The sequence below is a fragment of the Oryctolagus cuniculus genome, chromosome 4, assembly GCF_051225735.1.
Source record: "Oryctolagus cuniculus isolate XC-2025 breed Fujian yellow rabbit chromosome 4, ASM5122573v1, whole genome shotgun sequence".
In the NCBI taxonomy this organism is placed as follows: domain Eukaryota; kingdom Metazoa; phylum Chordata; class Mammalia; order Lagomorpha; family Leporidae; genus Oryctolagus; species Oryctolagus cuniculus.
Window position 1 is genome coordinate 96,557,880 of NC_142870.1, and position 18,223 is coordinate 96,576,102.

The 18,223-nt window shown below is 41.7% G+C and overlaps 1 protein-coding gene and 1 long non-coding RNA gene across 9 annotated transcripts in view; both read left to right on the forward strand.

Annotated features, from left to right (window-relative positions):
• The window catches only part of DCUN1D1 (defective in cullin neddylation 1 domain containing 1), a 39,267-nt gene extending 35,403 nt beyond the window's left edge, over positions 1 to 3,864 (forward strand). For all 8 annotated transcript variants that reach the window (XM_089332119.1, XM_089332111.1, XM_089332118.1 and 5 more), the window contains one exon: positions 1,092 to 3,864. In XM_089332119.1, coding sequence (XP_089188245.1) covers positions 1,092 to 1,171 — 80 coding nt within the window. In that variant the 3' untranslated portion in view covers positions 1,172 to 3,864. The remainder of the gene's footprint in view (positions 1 to 1,091) is intronic.
• A 7,711-nt stretch (positions 3,865 to 11,575) lies between these two features.
• Positions 11,576 to 16,532, forward strand: LOC149127053 (uncharacterized). Its single transcript, XR_016233219.1, has 2 exons — positions 11,576 to 12,771; positions 16,365 to 16,532. It is a non-coding gene; the product is annotated as an uncharacterized LOC149127053 (long non-coding RNA).
• Positions 16,533 to 18,223: the final 1,691 nt, after the last annotated feature.

An 18,223-nucleotide genomic window follows, 5' to 3' on the forward strand; every position in this document is an offset into this window, starting at 1 on the left:
TTGTGTAGCAGGTAAAGCTGCCACTCTGCCTTTCAAATAAAATAAATCTTAAAAAAGTGTCCTGTAACTGTTCACAGTAATTAAGGATGTTACTTTTTCTCTTGCTTTTCAATGTCATTTATAGTTTTTACTAAAAAGTGAGGCATGTTTACTCCTGCATATGACTGATAATTACGCTTTTTTTTTTCTTTTTTTTTTTTTTTGACAGGCAGAGTGGACAATGAAAGAGAGAGTCAGAGAAAAAGGTCTTCCTTTGCCGTTGGTTCACCCTCCAATGGCCGCCACGGCCGGCGCGCTGCGGCCAGCGCACCGCGCTGATCCGATGGCAGGAGCCAGGTGCTTCTCCTGGTCTCCCATGGGGTGCAGGGCCCAAGCACTTGGGCCATCCTCCACTGCACTCCCTGGCCACAGCAGAGAGCCGGCCTGGAAGAGGGGCAACCGGGACAGAATCCGGCGCCCCGACCGGGACTAGAACCCGGTGTGCCGGCGCCGCAAGGCGGAGGATTAGCCTAGTGAGCCACGGCGCCAGCTGTAATAATTGCGCTTTCTTTTAGGCTTTAATACCAACTTAGGAACTTCTTGATTTGGAGATTGGCGAGTGATTGTGTAGAGGCATTTATATGTGCAATCTTAAAACTTTGAGTAATTTATTATCATGAAGTAGGATGGAATTTGATATTTGCTGTTAATTTCCTTTCTAAGATCGGCACAGAATGCCTGAACACGTGTTTCCCCTTTGTGCTTTCGGCACAGAGAGTGTGCTATCGTGCTGTGGCCATCCATTAGGCTGCCAGCTCTGGCTAGATTGCCTCTCTGCCTGACTCCAGTGGCCTCAGAAAACTATAATATTATTGATTGCTAAAGGAGTTATTTTTACCACCTAAGGAACAATCAAATACTGGAATGATAGATTAGAAGGAATACAAAGAATATTTTAACTCAAAAATGCTTGAGGTTTGAAAGAGTTAATCCATGAGAATAGATAATGCTATATACTTTCATTCTTCTGAGGGAAGTATTTTAAAAAAAAGATTCTGCTACAGTGTTAGCCTTTTTTCTTCCCTTTCTTCCATGTTTTTTCTTTTTTCCAGGAGCTTGGCCTGTTCTTATTGATGACTTTGTGGAATTTGCACGCCCTCAAATTGCTGGGACAAAAAGTACAACAGTGTAGCACTAAAGGAACCTTCTAGAATGTACATAGTCTGTACAATAAATACAACGGAAAATTGCACAGTCAATTTCTGCTGGCTGGACTGAACTGAAGATCAATCCTCACAATTCAAACTGAGGGTTGAGACAAACTTTAAGGATACATCTTGGACCATATCGTATTTCATTCTTCTAATGGTGGTTTGGGCTTGTCTTCTAGTCTGGGCCGCTCTAAACATTTATAATTCCAACATTGTGGATTTCATCTTATATCTGTGGACCATCCTAGTTCATTCTCCCATAAGTCTTAGAAGCTTTATGGTGATTATTTTGAGGTTTCCATTCTTGCATAAAGCACAATGCTGTCTTCATCAGAAAACAGTTTGGCATAAAAATTAAACATATGAACATCACAAACAATTTATAAAAACTTCTTAAATATATGCTTTGGGCTAGTTGCAAAGACTATGCTGATAGCACTTCCAATGAGAGTGGTATATTTAAGTGTACCAGATCTGGAATGGTGTTTTGGTTTGGGGGGATTTTTTTTTCCTGGCAAATCACATGTATTGATGTGAGTAGAGTATCTGGTGAAAAATGTCAAAATAACCAACGTGAAATTTTTTTTTTTTGGATAACTTGGTGCCTACCTGAAAAATGTATTGTGTTTCAGACTTGATTTCAAAAAGGTTCCACAGAACTAGTGTGCACTTACCTTACCAATGTTTATATATCGCTGTCCTACAGGGAGCTTTTCTCTAGAAAATGCCTGCATAATGTGAGGTCCACTCCTGTCTACATTATGCACCACATAATTGGATTTCATTATGCTTTTGAAATGCTTATATGCCTGTCAAATAAGTTAAACTATTTAATTTGTTTTGAATGTTTTGGATTGCTACACAATACAATATTCCAAATTTAGGCATGAGGGCTTTTTTAAAATTTTTTGGTTTTTTTCAGTCATCGCACTATGGAACACAAATGAAATTCTCTTAATTTATAAGAAGATAGTAGGAATTAAATTTTGAAAATGGTTGTGATGAGCCATGAAGTTCAATCTTTATATAATATAGGTACTACTCTTTCAGACAGATAGTCCATTTTTGATGACTTCTTATTTTGTTGAAATTGCTTTAATTGCTAATCACTGTGGTTGCCAAATATGTACTTCAGGAGCAAATTTTTAAACAAGCACATACTTGATGCAAAATACCAATCTGGCTTCTATTTTCATAAGTTATTTAATCTCTTTACTGTTTTTGTTTTGCTCAGATAGCTCCATTTTCACATCAAAGCAGAATGCTATCTTGTATGTGTTTTTTTCATTACAAGACCCATGAACTGCTTTCCTGCTAAGAATGCTCATATCTCTGTTCACTCACTGCCACCCTAGGAAGGGTTTGTTGCTTTCTTGGACATTTCCGCAAGGCAGGTGAAAGAGATGATAACTTCTGATGCTGGATGGCTAGGGTCTGGAGATAGGAATCGGCTTTGCTTGGTTTACCCAGGCGCTCTCTACGGTCTAGCGTTGGTGTGGAATGAAGGTGTGTACTTCACAACAGCAGTCACGTGTTATGCAGATGTGGAAATGATTTTAAGAAACAGTGACATTGAAACTGCTTTTTATTTACATGATTTTGAAATTGACTAGAAGGCTTACCCCATAGATAATTATGTTAATATTGCAGTCATAACTTTAATTCAAGAATGCAGTTCTACCAAAAGAAACATTTGAAAATCTTTATTCAGGTAACTGGAATTGGTTATTAAAAGAAAAAAGAAGAATCCTGCTGCTTTCAGTATTTTCTGATTTCAGTTTTGTAAATATAAAGAGGAACTTCAATTATGAAAAATTTTAAAAAGATATATATATATATGTATGTGTGTGTGTGCTATTTTGTGTCCTGTCTTGAAGATTTGAGTTATGGAATTGTTTTCAGATGAATTCAAGTATGCTATATTTTGAAATGCGATTCCATTAACTTTTTTTTTATATAAATTGTTTTTCATAGAACTCTTTATTGGTTCATGGCCCAGTGCCTTGGATTTTACAGATTTTTCCATTGAAATGCAAGACCTTTTCAACAAAATAGTGCTTGTCATCAGTTTGGTACTAAACATTTATAATTACTGTGTAATTATAAACAAAAATACATAAAGCTTTGAATATAATTATGTAGCATAAAAGATAAGGTTGTTCACTATGATGGCATCTTAGAATTAAAACTATTACTAGGGCTGAAAAGAGAAGACTGATTTAATGTGCTGTGATTATTATGAGGATAAATGTCTGGTTACAGGGAATATTTTGTACTAAAAACTGCTAACACGTGTGGCCATGTGTGTGCGTATGTCTGAGAGAGTGTGAGAGCAAGAACACACACACACACACACATACACACAGCATATTTTGAATTGCTTTAACTCATGAGTGTTTCCGTCTTCATTCTGGTAAACTCCCCATGCTGATTATTTGTTTTAAACTGAATCACAGGTACAGTTTCCTTTTTGCCAAATGTCAGAACAGATACACATTTTAAAATGTAATGCTTTTTAAATAGTAAAATGTGTAAAATTAGAAGTGCCCACATATAAAAATACTTGAGATCAAGGTTAGTGACTATCATCCGCATATCTCTGTAAATTCAATTGTGTTTCTTACGATCCCTGTCTTATTACCAACAGAGGCAATAAAAGCTACAGTGAAATTGCCATGACTAGATCTTTTCACATATTATTTCAGTGTACAGTTTTTTAAAGACTACAATTACCTGAAAGCTTTCTTAGGGAGAATAATTATTCACACATTGTAATGGCAAGTTTTGGGAAGAAAAGACATGCCAAGTCTTGTTTACTACATTGAAAATGTTTACAACTATGCTTGCGCTGCTTTATTTAATTAACAGTACTGTGGTCATGTAATATGGCATTGTAAGTTTGTGTCCTTCATTTGACTTAAAGAATTTTGATGAGAGAAATTAAATTTACTCAACAGAATAATATGGGAAGTCTTTTACATCATATCCTTACTGGAGAGTTCTGATTTAAGCAAGGTATACTATTTTTCCCCCCTCAGAAAGATGCAAGTGAATAAAGTGTGTATTTATTTATTTATTTTTTTTCCTGATAGTCAGTCAAAAAGTTGGGGTAGTTGTAGTTAGTTTAATGTGCACTTTACTTAGTCTTTAAACATGTTACTTAATACTAAGACCACATATTGTAAACCTGTAATTTTTACATGTAAATGACAGAAGAAAGTTAAACCTAGTGAAAAGTTGGAATAGTAAAGGAAAGTGGTGCTGGGGAAATTTATAATGGTTCCCAAAACATGCCTTTGTAAAACTGAATCACTTTTAGCAAGAATTAATTTATATAGTTCTGATTGTTAAATTGTGTATATTTAATAGAAAATACTTACCTGGCACCTCAGGAGTTTTCGTTAAATGTTACTTTATGCTTTTAACAATATGATTTATATTTAATACTTAGATGTTTTAATAAGATTTTGTCAAATTTGATAATGTAATGATACAATGTTTTTAAATGTGAACTATTTAACGTATATCTTAATAACCAAGGACACAAACCTGACTTGTGATTTCTACCTAATGTGATGATTAGGGTTCAAATGATGGCTCATCATTTAACTGATTATAAACCTGAGTATATTTCCGAATTCTTCATTGCCTCCATTTTTACAATCATAGCACTGATTTCTGTTTTATTTCATAGACATATAAGGTTATACATCAAGACACCTTTACCTTTGATTTCTGAGGGGAAGAGGTTTATGTCTTGTAGTTAAAGAGAAATTGAAAAATTCCTAGTAGTACAAATCCCTTTCCCAGTTTTCTGCTTACCATGTGTTGCCATTTGGGTGGAATATTTGCTTTATCTGTACCTGGTTCTGGAGGCAGAGTGTGCTGTGTGTTTTGGTGTTGGCAGAGCCATCTTGCTCTCACCCTGTTTACTACTTAGCGGGTTCGTGGCATTTCCTACTGGCGAGCTCGTGCACTTGACAGCTTTCTGCTAGAGTCAGTCTTTTCGATTCATGTGACTTCTGACTTCTCTTTGATTTATTTATTTTTTTAATCTGCCAAAACTAGGAAGTTAGGTTGAAAAATGTGCAGCCTTTGTAATAAATGGAATTCCTAAATAACATACTTAAGACTTAAAGGGGATCATTTTGTAGTTACCTTTAAGTTGAGAGTTTACAAGAATTTCCTACATTTGTTATGGTTGTTGAATTCACTGTGTTCAGTTGAATGTGTTGTAGTTGTACAATGCAGAAAGGATACTTCACTTGTAATTTAGAGCAGTTGTTGTCCTTGGTGAGGCTGGGCCACAGCACACACATGGTGTATCTCCTCCACTCCGTCTATGTCTTTCTACTTTAATCTGTTGTACATCACTAGTATTGCATGTGAGATTAAATTGGGGCAAATCACTCAGTTAAGAAAAAAATTTTTAAAGGCTGACTTAAAGAGAATGTTGCCTTTTTGCAAATCTGACTCTGGAATAGAAAGAAATGGAGTCTGACTGAAAATTAAAGATATTTATGTCAGGGTACGAAATAGTCTGAGAAAACCTTGTATGTAATGAAAAAGTTGTACAGTACTGCGCTTGATCTCAGCGAAAAGGCCAAGAAGCTATAAAACTTGTACAATACTAAGGCAGAGGTTTTTAAAAAAGGAATAGTACAGGGCAGGACAAAATGCCTAAGACTGCTAATGAAAGCAGTAGGCAATGATCGTGTTATATTATTACATGGTTTCTAGCCGAAAGAGCACTTTGAATAGTAAGATTTAGAGATGAGTGTCCTTGGAATCCTTTAAATATAGTATGTTTAGTTTTTAAGCAAATGCTAATTAATATTCTCAATGCTAATATTAGATTAAAATTCAGTATGTTCAAACTACACAAAATGAGTAGGCTGTCAGCCAGAGCTTTAAAATAGTTAGCCTAAGACTTTGTTGTAGCGTTGTTTTTCTTTTAAAAGATTTATTTATTTATTTAAAAGAGGAGAAACAAGAGATCTTCCATCTGCTGGTTCACTCCCCAAATAGTTGCCACAGCTGGGGCAGTGCCAGACTGAAGCCAGGAGTTTATCCTGGGTCTCCCATGTAGGTGCAGGGGCCCTAGAACTCTGGCCGTCCTCTACTGCTTTCCCAGGCGCACTAGCAGGGAGCTGGATCGGAGATGGAGCAGCCGAGACTTAAACAGGCATATATATGGGATGCCAGCACTGCAGACAGCAGCTCAACCTGCCGGTCCCTGCAATGGTAGTTTTTAAAGACAGCTTTACTGAAATGTAATTTGTGCACCATAAAACTCAACACATTGTAAGTATACAATTCAGTACTTTCAGTAAATGTACTGCGATCATTGCAGTCCTGTTTTCAGATATTTCCGTCAGTTCTCTCGTGCCGTGTTAGAGTTAGTTGTTATCTTACCCTGAGCCAGCCATATGTAGCTGCTTCTGTGTAGATCTTCCCTTTCTGGGGCTGACTGCCAGCACAGACCCGACTTGGGGTGCCTGAATCCTGTATCAGAGTGCCGGCTTCAGGTTCCGGTTCTGCCTCCTGCTAGTGTGCCCCCTGGGAGAGAGCCGTGGTGACTTAAGTAGTTGGGTCCCTCTACTCGTGTGAGACTCAGAGTTCCTGGCTCCCAGCTTTTGCTTGACTCCACCCCACTGGTGGGAGCATTTAGGGTGTAAACCAGTGGGTGGGAGTTCAGGCTTTCACCTTTCCAATAAGTAAAATAAGTTTTTAAAAATGTCCCGTTCTAAGAATGTCAGTTGAGCAGTCACAGAATTTGTAGGCTTTTGCATCCACCACATTAGTACAGAAGTTTTGAGGTTCATCCCTGTCGTCACGTGGATGTACTTAGCTCCTTTATTTGCGAGGTGGTTGAGAGATTCACTGCACTTCGTTTGTCCTTTAACCAGATGGTGGACACTTATGTGCGTTCTTACTGTGAACAATGATGCCATGGACATTCACAGATGTCTGGACACATTCTTACCGTTTTCCATCGATTCTCAGCCATGGAATGGTGGGTTTACAGTCAAACTATTAAACTTAAAAAAAAAAAAAAGACAACTTTTGCAAGGTGGCTATACTGTTTAGAAATTTCTGCCACAAGGCATGAGGTTGCAGTTTCTGTTGCTCCTAGCCAATTCTCATTACTGTCTCTTCGCCATGCTGGGGTGCAGCAGTGTAGCACCCTACAGTACACCTGTAGAGTGTACCAGTTATACCTCAGTATGCTAATTCGTGTGTGTTGTGTGTACAGTTTGGACAGCTGTCAGGTGGAGATTGTAGAAGGAAGGTTGGTAGGATGAGGACAGACACATCCTTTCACCAGTGATGGTAGTTACTGCGCTTCCAGTGAGGGTTCCGGTCCCTCAGCGATCTGTTGAGATGCATTGTGTAGGTGTAGAGTGGTGCTGGTGGCTGATGGCTCTGTTACTGTGAGTGCTAGGGTTGATAATGTTACACAATTAGCCTGTGACAAATGGGTGTTTGTGTGTATAATGAAAGCTTTGCACAAATTACTGTGCACAGTCGCTGTGTCATCAGCTTTCCCAGAACTTTTGACATAAATTTGGCAATTAATAATTTCTTTAATTTGTAAAAGTTGGTAACAGTTGTTGTAGCAACTTGTGATCCAGTGGACATTGGAGTGAGTGCTTTTTTATTTTTAATGTAAACTTTGGACATACACAAAAGGAGAGCGGTGAACCCATTTCGTGACCGTGCCAGTCTTTGGTTGTTGCTATAACAAAATACCTGAGGCTCAGGAAAGAAAAAGAGATTCACTTAGCTCAGTTCTAGAAGTTCAAGTCCTGGTTCCTGCAGCAGCTCAGCTCTGGGGAAAGTTCTGCTGATGGCATCACGAGGTTGGGAGCTCCCGTGGGAATGAGAAATCAAATCGCCAGATGAGAAGCCAGAGAGCAAGTCAAGGGTTGGGCTCCTTTGGGGCCCCATCTTTTAAAGGTCCTACCTCTGAACATTGCCACACTGAGGGCCCAGCCTCCATCTCATGAACCTTGGGAGGACAGACCACAGCAGTGGCCAATCTTGACTTAGCCTGTTTGCTGCCTGTCTTTTAAGCCTTGATACATCTTTTTAAAAATGATTTGTTTATTTGGAAGGCAGAGTTACAGAGAGACAGAGGCAGAGAGAGTGCGAGGTCTTCAATCCACTGGTTTACTCCCCAAATGGCTGCAACAGCCAGAGCTAGGCCGATCTGAAGCTAGGAGCTTCTTCTGGGTCTCCCATGTGGGTGCAGGGGCCCAAGGAGTTGGGCCATCTTCCACTGCTTTCCCAGGCCATAGCAGAGAGCTGGATTGGAAGAGGAGCAGCCAGGACTTGAACCGGTGCCCATATGGGATGCCAGCACTTCAGGCGGCAGCTTCACCTGCTACAGGCCCACCTTGATACATCTTGAAATGAGTCCTAGATGGCAAGTTCCTCAGTTTGTAAGTATTTCATATGTATATCTGAATGATTAAGAACTCTTAAATATAACCACAACTTTATCATTATACCTAACTGCTAGTGTGTTCCACTCCCCGCTGTGCCCCAGTTTATGTGAGGATTCACAGTCCAGAGACTGCACAAAACCTTATCTGAACCTATGGAGTCCCTGGTCTCTCCCTCCTTGGCTTGAAATTCATTTTTAAAAATTGCTTTAACAATTTTAATTCCTATGCAGTTTCATTGTGTTAATGTAAAAATTGTACATGGATATTCATAGCATTATTCATAATAGCTTTAAAAAAAAGATGGAAAGGCCCCAGATGTCCACCGACAGCTGGGTGAACAAGGTGTATAGCCACACCAGGCACTTTCTGGCCATGAGAAATGAAGCAGCAACGTGCAACAACACGGATGGACTTGAATCGTGCTCAGCTACGGAAGCCAACCCCAGCACGTCCGCACGGCGTCCAGGACGGGCAGGTCTGGGGAGAGCTGAGTGGTGGGCAGAGGCTGAGCTGGGAGCCGGGGAGTGAGGGGCGACTGCTACTGATTGAGGAGAGAGGATTCTCGGGCTCTGAAAGTCCTGGGGCTACATAGTGGAAGTGATTGCACAACTGTGGGATTTTATGCTTTAAAACCATCTTACGACATGGAAATTATGTATAGTTATGTTTAAAGAGCCAGGCAGACATATTGCAAACATTTACTTGCATTGAGGGTGTCAGGAAAATGTATACCGTTGTGTGTGCATAATGACGTTTCAATCAGCGGTGCCCTGGGGATTTGGCGCCCGTCTCAGTACTGTATGGCCTGGTGATCTCATAGCTGTTTACCCTCTGACGGCAAAATCACGTTTCTTGGGACAGCCCTGTCGTTAAGTGACACGTGACCGTATTTCTCCAGTTCACAAGAATTCTGATTGCCCACAGAATTGTCGCTGCACTCGTATTTCATGCACACATAGTTCCAAGTTTCCCTTCTTTAAAACACTCCCCTTTACAAATAGGAAACTCTTCACCCAGCACCCTTTGGTGAATGGACTTGGAAGTCCAGTCCACGGAATTGAAGGTTCAAGTGTACTTACGTAGCTGGAAGGAAAGGGGGTGGGGGTAATAGGTTTTCAGTGGTTTTTGAAGGAATAGTGGGGCCCTGCAGGCCATATGCGCGCTGTGGTTTCTCACTAGCAGCAGGCAGTGTGCACGGCTGCTGTGCACAGCTCGGCCAGAGTGTGCCCTGCTCACTGTCAGCTGGATACAGATACTTCAGGGGTCTCTCTGGTTTACCTCGCCTAAGTAGCAAGGGAGAGATGTTGCTCATTGCTTTATACTTATCTGGGGAAGAAGATAGCGGCAAGACGTACTAGCACCCTCCCTAGTCACTGAAGGAATCTGGGAAGTTTGTACTTGGACAGAATGGAGTTGTTATCTTTGATTTTAGATTTGAATACTCCCTGTCGTCTCCTCTTAACTTTAATAGCACTATGAATTTTTTTTAAAGATTGGTTTTTATTTCTGTAAAAAGCAGAGGGAGAGGGTGAGGCAGAGAAAGATCTTGCATCTGCTGATTCACTCCCCGTGGCTGCAGTGTCTGGGTCTGGATTGGGCCAAAGCCAGGAGCCTGGAACTCCATCCTGCTCTCCCACTTAGGTGGCAGGGCCCCAGCACTTGAGCCACTTTCCTTTTTTTTTTTTTTTTTTTTTGACAGGCAGAGTGGACAGTGAGAGAGAGAGAGACACGGCCGGCGCGCTGCGGCCGGCGCACCGTGCTGATCTGATGGCAGGAGCCAGGAGCCAGGTGCTTTTCCTGGTCTCCCATGGGGTGCAGGGCCCAAGCACCTGGACCATCCTCCACTGCACTCCCGGGCCACAGCAGAGGGCTGGCCTGGAAGAGGGGCAACCAGGACAGAATCCGGTGCCCCAACCGGGACTAGAACCCGGTGTGCCGGCGCCGCAGGTGGAGGATTAGCCTAGTGAGCCGCGGCGCCGGCCAAGCCACTTTCTGCTGTCTTCCCAGAGACCTGGTCGGGAGCAGGGCAGCTCGTGGTGTGTTGGCATCGCAGTGACGGCTTAACCCGCTGCACTAGGACTTTCTGCCAGGCCGTTTGCATCCTTTCAGCTGCTCCATTCTAGCTGGGCTAAAACTCGAATTTCTTTTTTCATTTGGTCTAGGTAGCTGCATTAGATTCCCAGCTCGAGTTCATTGTCAGCTAGCTCACTTGAGCTGATGAACTGGAGATTTTTCTAGGGGGAAATGGCCCTTGCTATTTTTAACGGTAAAAAGACAAAATCTCAACAAATAGAGTTCAGTGATCTAATTGGCTTTTGATGTGTGATTCCCGAATTGAGTAGCTCTCATCTAAAAACTGTGCTGGGCTTGGCAGAACAGTTGGTTTTTATGAGGTTGCTTGAGGAGGGTCAAAGAAGGAAGCAGCGTAATTTAAAAAGCAGATGTGACATCAGATTGTCTGGGGTTACTTGAAACGATTGGAGCAGAGGCAACTTCTTTTGGCCAAAGTTAGCAGGTTTGCGATTGGGCTGTTTTATCTCTCCCGATTTCTCAGGATGTCAGATAAACGATTCATTGTCAGTTTGATGACCTGGAACTTTGGTGCGAGTGTCTCAGACAGAGGGAAGAAGCTACTATAACCTCGAGTACTCCACCCCACCCCCCACCCCCTTTGTGCTGTGGCTGAGGTGACCCAAAGCTGCTGTTTCTGCAAAATGCCCCAGAACCGGCGCTGGCTGAAAATACCCAGCACAGCTGTTCGGTGTGTCACTGCAGTGACCAAAGCAGATTAAAATAGCGTAATAAAATTACTGTGGCTGACACTCAACTCCTATCATGCCCCTAATGCTATGACACTTCCACAAAAGGCAAGCAAATGGGTGGCACTGAAACCCTGCCCCAAACATTGCTCTAGATCTTATAAAGGAACAACTCGAAACCACGCTGAATGCAGCTCATTCAAGAGTGTGCATACGCTCCCTCTGATGTAACTTTGCTGTGTCTCATCCTTGCATTCCTTCCTCTGTTGGAGACAAGAACTTGGGCTGAGAAACTACAATTCCATTTTGATTAGGCATGTTGTGGTCTAGAACAGGAGCTCACTTTAAATGGTTTGCTCTAATTATTTTTAAGCTTTATTTATTTGAAAGGCAGAGAGATCTTCCTTCTGCTGGTTCTCTTCCCAAGTGGCTACAACAGCCTGCACTGGGCCAGACTGAAGCTGGAAGCCAGGTCTCTCAGATGGGTGACAGGGGCCCAAGCACTTGGCCATCTGCTGCTGCTTTGCTGAGCACACTAACAGGGAGCTGGATTGGAAGTGGAGCAGCCAGGTCTTAAACCAGCACTCTTACATGGGATGCTAGTGTCATAAGTGGTGGCTTAACCCACTGGCCCCTGTAAGTTTCATTGGACATAACAAAACGAGGTATGTTATATTCTTGAAGCGAAGGATAGCTTTGATACTTGTTCCTGAAAAGAGTTTACATTTTTGTCTAGAGGGAGTGGGACTCAGGAAGTGATTAAAATGTTTGACAATGATTTATGCATCATACCAGATCCTGTCAGAGAGCCTGTGGGCTATTGTTTGCAGGTGGCCTCACAGTGAGAGTTCACCGTGGGCTTGTGTGATTGAATTGCTTTGTAATGTGGCTTCCTCTTTAACCTGGCTGAGGCGTCCACTCATCGTCCTGAAGAAGCCAGCGCCAGAACATCATTCTGCCAGCACCAGGACGTAGCTTTGAGGGCAAGTTCCCGGCAGGGTTCAGCTGGAGAAATACAAGTTTTCAGTCCAAATACTGAGCGTAGCCGCTTGAGCTCCGAGATGCAGGATCTTCTCTGATGAGGTTTTGTTCTTTCTGGCGGAGCGCAGCCTGACATTTCTCCATTGGCCACAGCATAGGCAAGGGCTGAGAGCTCTATTTCCGTGAGCTTTTGGATTCTATTCCATTTGAAGAAGCCAGCCTTAAGATGACACCCAGCCAAAGCTGGGTCCCTTTAGAAAATGTGGCGCTGTGGCTAGAACAGCTGAGTCCCACGCCTCTTGCATGTCACATGCAGAATCTTTTGTTTCTGTTATCTGCCACCCTTTCTCCTGCCTTCTGACCGGGAGTAGGACTGGCGATGTCTGAGAGGTAAGTTTATTAGAAGTATTTTGAGGTAGCAGAGGCCCCATCTGCTTGCTTCGGTTCTGTTAGTTAAATACTCATTCTTTGTATTTGGACACCATGGAAATGTTAATTCAAGGGCTGCCTTAGAATGCAATTTGTCTTTTTATTATTGGGTTAAAGGAAACTTTTAAAAGTATCCTGGATCAAGTCCTTTATTATAGGTAGATATTTGTTGTATTTACTTTCCCCCAGTCTGTGACTTGTTCTTGTTTGTTTGTGTGTGTGTTTTTAAGCTTGGGTCAGGGCTGTGGCACAGTAGGTTAAGCCACCACTTGGGACACCCACATCTACAATCAGAGTGCCATTTCTGCTCTGCCTCAAATCTTGCTTCCTGCTAATGTGCACTGTGGGAGGCATCAGGTAATGGCTCAAGTACTTGGGTTCCTGTCACCCATGTGGGAGACCCAGATGGAGTTTTGGGCTCCTGACTTTGTCCTGGCCCAGCCCTGACTGTTGTGGGCATTTGGGAGTGAACCAGGAGATGAAAGAGTCTCCTTTCTCTCTCTCTCTGCCTTCCAAATAAGATGAAAATAAAAAAAATTTTTTTAAAATATTATGCCTTTACTATTGTATCAATAGAGGTGGGGGCCAGCACTGTAGTATAGCTGGTTAAAGCCCTGGCCTGAAGTGCTGGCATCCCATATGGGCGCCAGTTTGAGTCCCGGTTGCTTCACTTCCAATCCAGCTCTCTGCTATGGCCTGGGAAAGCAGTAGAGGATGGTCCAAGTCCTTGAGCCCCTGCACCCACGTGGGAGACCTGGAAGAAGCTCCTGTCTCCTGGCTTCGGATTGGCACAGCTTCGACTGTTGCAGCCAGTTGGGGAGTGAACCAGCAGATGAAGACCTCTCTCTCTCTTTGCCTCTCCTCTCTCTGTGTAACTTTGACTTTCAACTAAATAAATCTTTTTAAAAAAAGTATAATAGATGTGATTAAAGACCTCTATTGCTTAATCCCAATTCACTAAGTTTTCTTCAGTTTCTTTTTTTCTATAAATTTTATGGTTTTAGGTCATCAGCTTAGGTTTATGGTTTAATTTATACATATGGTGTGTGAAGTAAAGGTCTAGGTTCTTTTTTTTTTAACCAATGAGTATTCAGCTTTTCCAGCAACATTTGTTGAAGACTGTCCTTTCTCCATGTAATTATCTTGATGCTTTTGTTAAAAATTGATTGCTTATAGACATGTGGGTTTACTGCTGCTCTCTCCTGTCCTGTGGTTGCCGTGTCATCCCTTGACCACTGCAGCTTTAGGTGTTGACATCTGTGCTTTAAGTTCCCCAGTCTTGTGTTTCTCTGGGGTGTGTGTGTGTGTGTGTGTGTGTGTGTATGTGTATTCTAGGTCTTTGACATTTGCATGTAAGTATTAAGATTAACTTTTCTTAAAACTTTTTCCCTAAAAAAATCCAGTTGGGATTTTGATGGAGAGTGTATTCAGTGTTTCTCAGCTGGGGGCAAGTTTGCCCCAAGGGACACTTGGCAATGTCTGGAGATGTTTTTGATTATAATTGGAGTGGGGTGGTGCTACTGCATTTAGTGGGGGCAGGTATATTGCTAAACATTCTACAGTGTACAGGTAACAGAGGCCATACAACAAAAACAACAGGTCCCAAATCTCAATAATTCCAAGGTTTGGAAACCATACATTAGAGCTATAGATTAATTTGGGAAAAAATTGCCTTTTTTTTCCCCCCAAAGAAACCTTTTATTTAAGGAATACAAACTTCATGCATTTCATAAGTACAACGTTAGGAATATAGTGATTCTTCCCACCATACCTGCCCTCCCACCCTCACTCCCACCTCTCCTTTGCCTCCCTCTCCCATTCCCAGTTCCATTAGAATTGCTATTTTAAGAATATTGAGTCCTCCATTTCAGAAACATAGTATATGCATTTATTTAGATCTTTATAACTTCCATCCCTAAGCAGTGCTTTAAAACTCCCTGTTTTCAGATATTGCACTTTTGTTTTTAAATATTTTATTCTTTTTGATGCTATTGTGAATTAATTTTCTTAATTTCATGTTTTATTTTTTGTTGCTAATCTACAGAAATAAAATAGACTTTTATATTGCATATTGATCTTGGATCCTGTAACTTTGCTGAACACCTTTATTAGTTTTAGTAGTTGTTTAATAGATTCCTTAAAATTTACTGCATAAATATACCATAAATGAATAAATACAGTCTAATTCTTCCTTTTTAATCTATATGCCTTTATTTTTTAGTGTACTGGCTAGTACAATGAATAGAAGTGGTGATGGTGTCATCTTTGTCTTTTTCTCAATCTTAGGGGGAAACATTACTTTCTCCTACTATTAAGTATGATAATTAGCAGTAGATTCTTTTTGATTCCTGGTTTTATTGTTAGATTTTTATCATGAATGGGTGTTAGATTTTTATTATGTGCTATTATGTGCCTACTCAGATGATTATGTGGCTTTTGTGCTTTATTAGCATGGTATATCACCTTAATTAATTTTTGGATGTTAAACCTACTTTGCATTCCTAGGGCAAACCACACTTGATCATGGTATATAATCCTTTTTATCTGTTGCTGGATTTGAGTTACTAATATTTTCTTTTTTTATTGCCATATAACTTATATAAATTCATTCCTATTAATTCAGTGGCTTTTAGTGTTTTCACAATGTTGTACAATAATCACTGTAATTCCAGGACATTTTTATCACCCCAAAAGGAAACTACTCATTAGTAATTTCCCCTTCCACCTGGTCCCTGACAACCACTAATCTACTTCCAACTCTACAGATTTGCCCATCTTGGACATTTCACATGAATGAAATCATGTAAAATGTAGCCTCTTATGACTAGCTTCTTTCAGTTAACATATGGTTTAATAAGGCAGCATATATCAGTACATCCTTCTTCTTTATGGCTGATGATACCAGGTACTGGAAAGTCTGTGGGAAAATAGGATTAAAAGTTAAGTTTATTATGATAAAAAGAAAAATTTGAAATGCTGGCCTCTAAGTATTCTTTGGAAGGTTCATGGGGAATGTGTATTATGAAAGTAAATACCAAAATAAACTTATCTTTCTGTTTTCTCATGAATTATTTTGAAGTCCCTTCATATTTCATTTTATAGAGATATTTTAAAAAGATTTATTTTGTTCATTTGAAAGAGCTACAGAGAGCGGTAGAGCCAGAGAGAGGGCTCTTTCATCCACTGGGTCACTCTCCAAACGACTGCAATGGCTAGAGCTGTGCTGATCCAAAGCCAGGAGCCAGGAGCTTCTTCTGGGTCTCCCACACAGGTGCAAGAGCCCAAGGACTTGGCCATCTTCTACTGATTTCCCAGGCCACAGCAAAGAGCTGGATCGGAGTGGAGCAGCCGGACACAAACCGGTGCCCAAATGGGATGCCAGCGCTTCAGACTGGGGCTTTAACCCGCTGTGCCACAGCGCTGGCCCCTGGCGATATATTTAGCTTATATAGTCATCAGCTTATGGATATTTGTGTTTGATTATTACATTGCGTAATGGTTCTGTGAACGCTCCTGAACCAGTATCTGAGTGACTGTTTTCCCTTCTTTTACAGATATGCCCATGATTGGAATTACTGAGCCACACAGCAATCCTGTGTTTTCCTTCTGTAAGCCAGACTGGTTTCCAAAGCAGCAGGGGACCAGGGTTCCATTTTCCCTGCACTCTCATCAGCAGCTGATATTGTCAGTTGTTTTTATTAAAGTAATCCTGTGTGAAGTGATATCTGCTTCTTTTTTCCAGATAGAGACACATTTTATTTACTTTAGCAGTGCATTTGCGTAATCACCAAGGCCACTATGTTTAGACAGGAGCGGGGGGGCTTGCTGTTTTGGTCCTTTCCTCCTTGGGCTGTCTTGGAGTGCTCACTCTCAGTGTGCCTTATGCTTCCCTGGCCTTGGAGAGGTGGGTCTCCGCTCGTTCAGCCTGGAGCTTCTTGCAGGCCTCCTTGGCCTTCAGCTCGATGATGTGTTTCATAAAAAGCAGCTTTTTCCTGAACACGTTCCCCTTGAATTGTCTTAGACTCATGGTATCCTCTGAGCAGCCGCTGCACAGTCCGCATCCCCCTTCTCCGGGCTGCTTCTCCAGCATTCCAGGACCCGTTGCACCTTTCCCCTGACTTCTGCCAGGATGCCTGCCCTGTCAGCGGGCCGAGTGTTGGACCCAGGAGTGGGCAGTCGCAGGCTTGTGGACCAGTTCAGCCTCGGTCCGCTTCCGGGTCTGCTGCTGGAGTTGTCACTGATGCGTTCATTGATTTCACTGGGGTTCAACCTGATCTTCTTTAGGGTGTGGCCTCCTTTTTAAGAAAATGTTTATTTATTCATTGTCATCTACCTGAATGGCAGAGTGACAGAGAAAGGAAGAGAGAGGTCTTTCATCCATTGGTTCACTCTCCAAATGCCAACAACAGCCAGGGCTGGGCCAGGTTTAAGCCAGGAGCCCAGAAATCCATACAGATCTCCCACATGGGTAGCAGTGGCCCAAGTATTGGGCCATCAGCTGCTGTCTCACCTGGTGACTTAGCAGGAAGCTGGGTCAGAATGGGCCATTGAGATTTGAACTGGCATTCTGTTATGGGATGTGGGTGTCCCAAGTAGTGGTTTAACCCACTCTGCTTACAACTCTGGCCCAAAAGTTTAATTTTTATGAAATATAATTTATACTTTTTAGGTTGCTTGCATTTTAGCTATCAAGCCTAAGAAATCATTACTTAATCCAATGTCAGAAGATATATCTATACCTATGCTTCTAACAGTTTTTTTTTTTTTTAAGATTTATATATTTATTTGAAAAGCAGAGTTACAGAGAGGCAGAGGCAGAGAGAGAGAGAGAGAGAGTGAGCGAGGTCTTCCATCAGCTGGTTCATTCCCCAAATGGCCGCAACGGCCGGACCTGGGCCATTCCAAAGCCAGGAGCCAGGAGCTTCTTCTAGGTCTCCCACATGGGTGCAGGGGCCCAAGGACTTGGGCCATCTTCTACTGCTTTCTCAGGCCATAGCAAAGAGATGGATCAGAACTGGAGCAGCTGGGACTTAAACTGGCGCCCATATAGGATGCCAGCACTGTCTGTGGTGGCTTTACCCCTTTAGGCCACAGCGCCAGCCCCTAACGCCTAACAGTTTTATAGTTGTAGCACTTACCTTTGAGTCTGGTCTGTTTTTAATTCATGTATACAGCATGAGGTAGGGATCCAGATTAATCATTGTACATGTGGTCATCAGTTGTCCCTGAACGGTTTGTAGAAGAGACTGTTATGTCCCCACTGATCAGTCTTGGCACCTTTACTGAAAATCAATTGCTTGTAAATGCATGAGTTTATTTCCGGACCCTCATTCACATCCTATTAATTATATATCCTCCTATATCCCAGAACCTCAGGCTTGATTATAGGAACTTGGTAGTAACATTTTGAAAT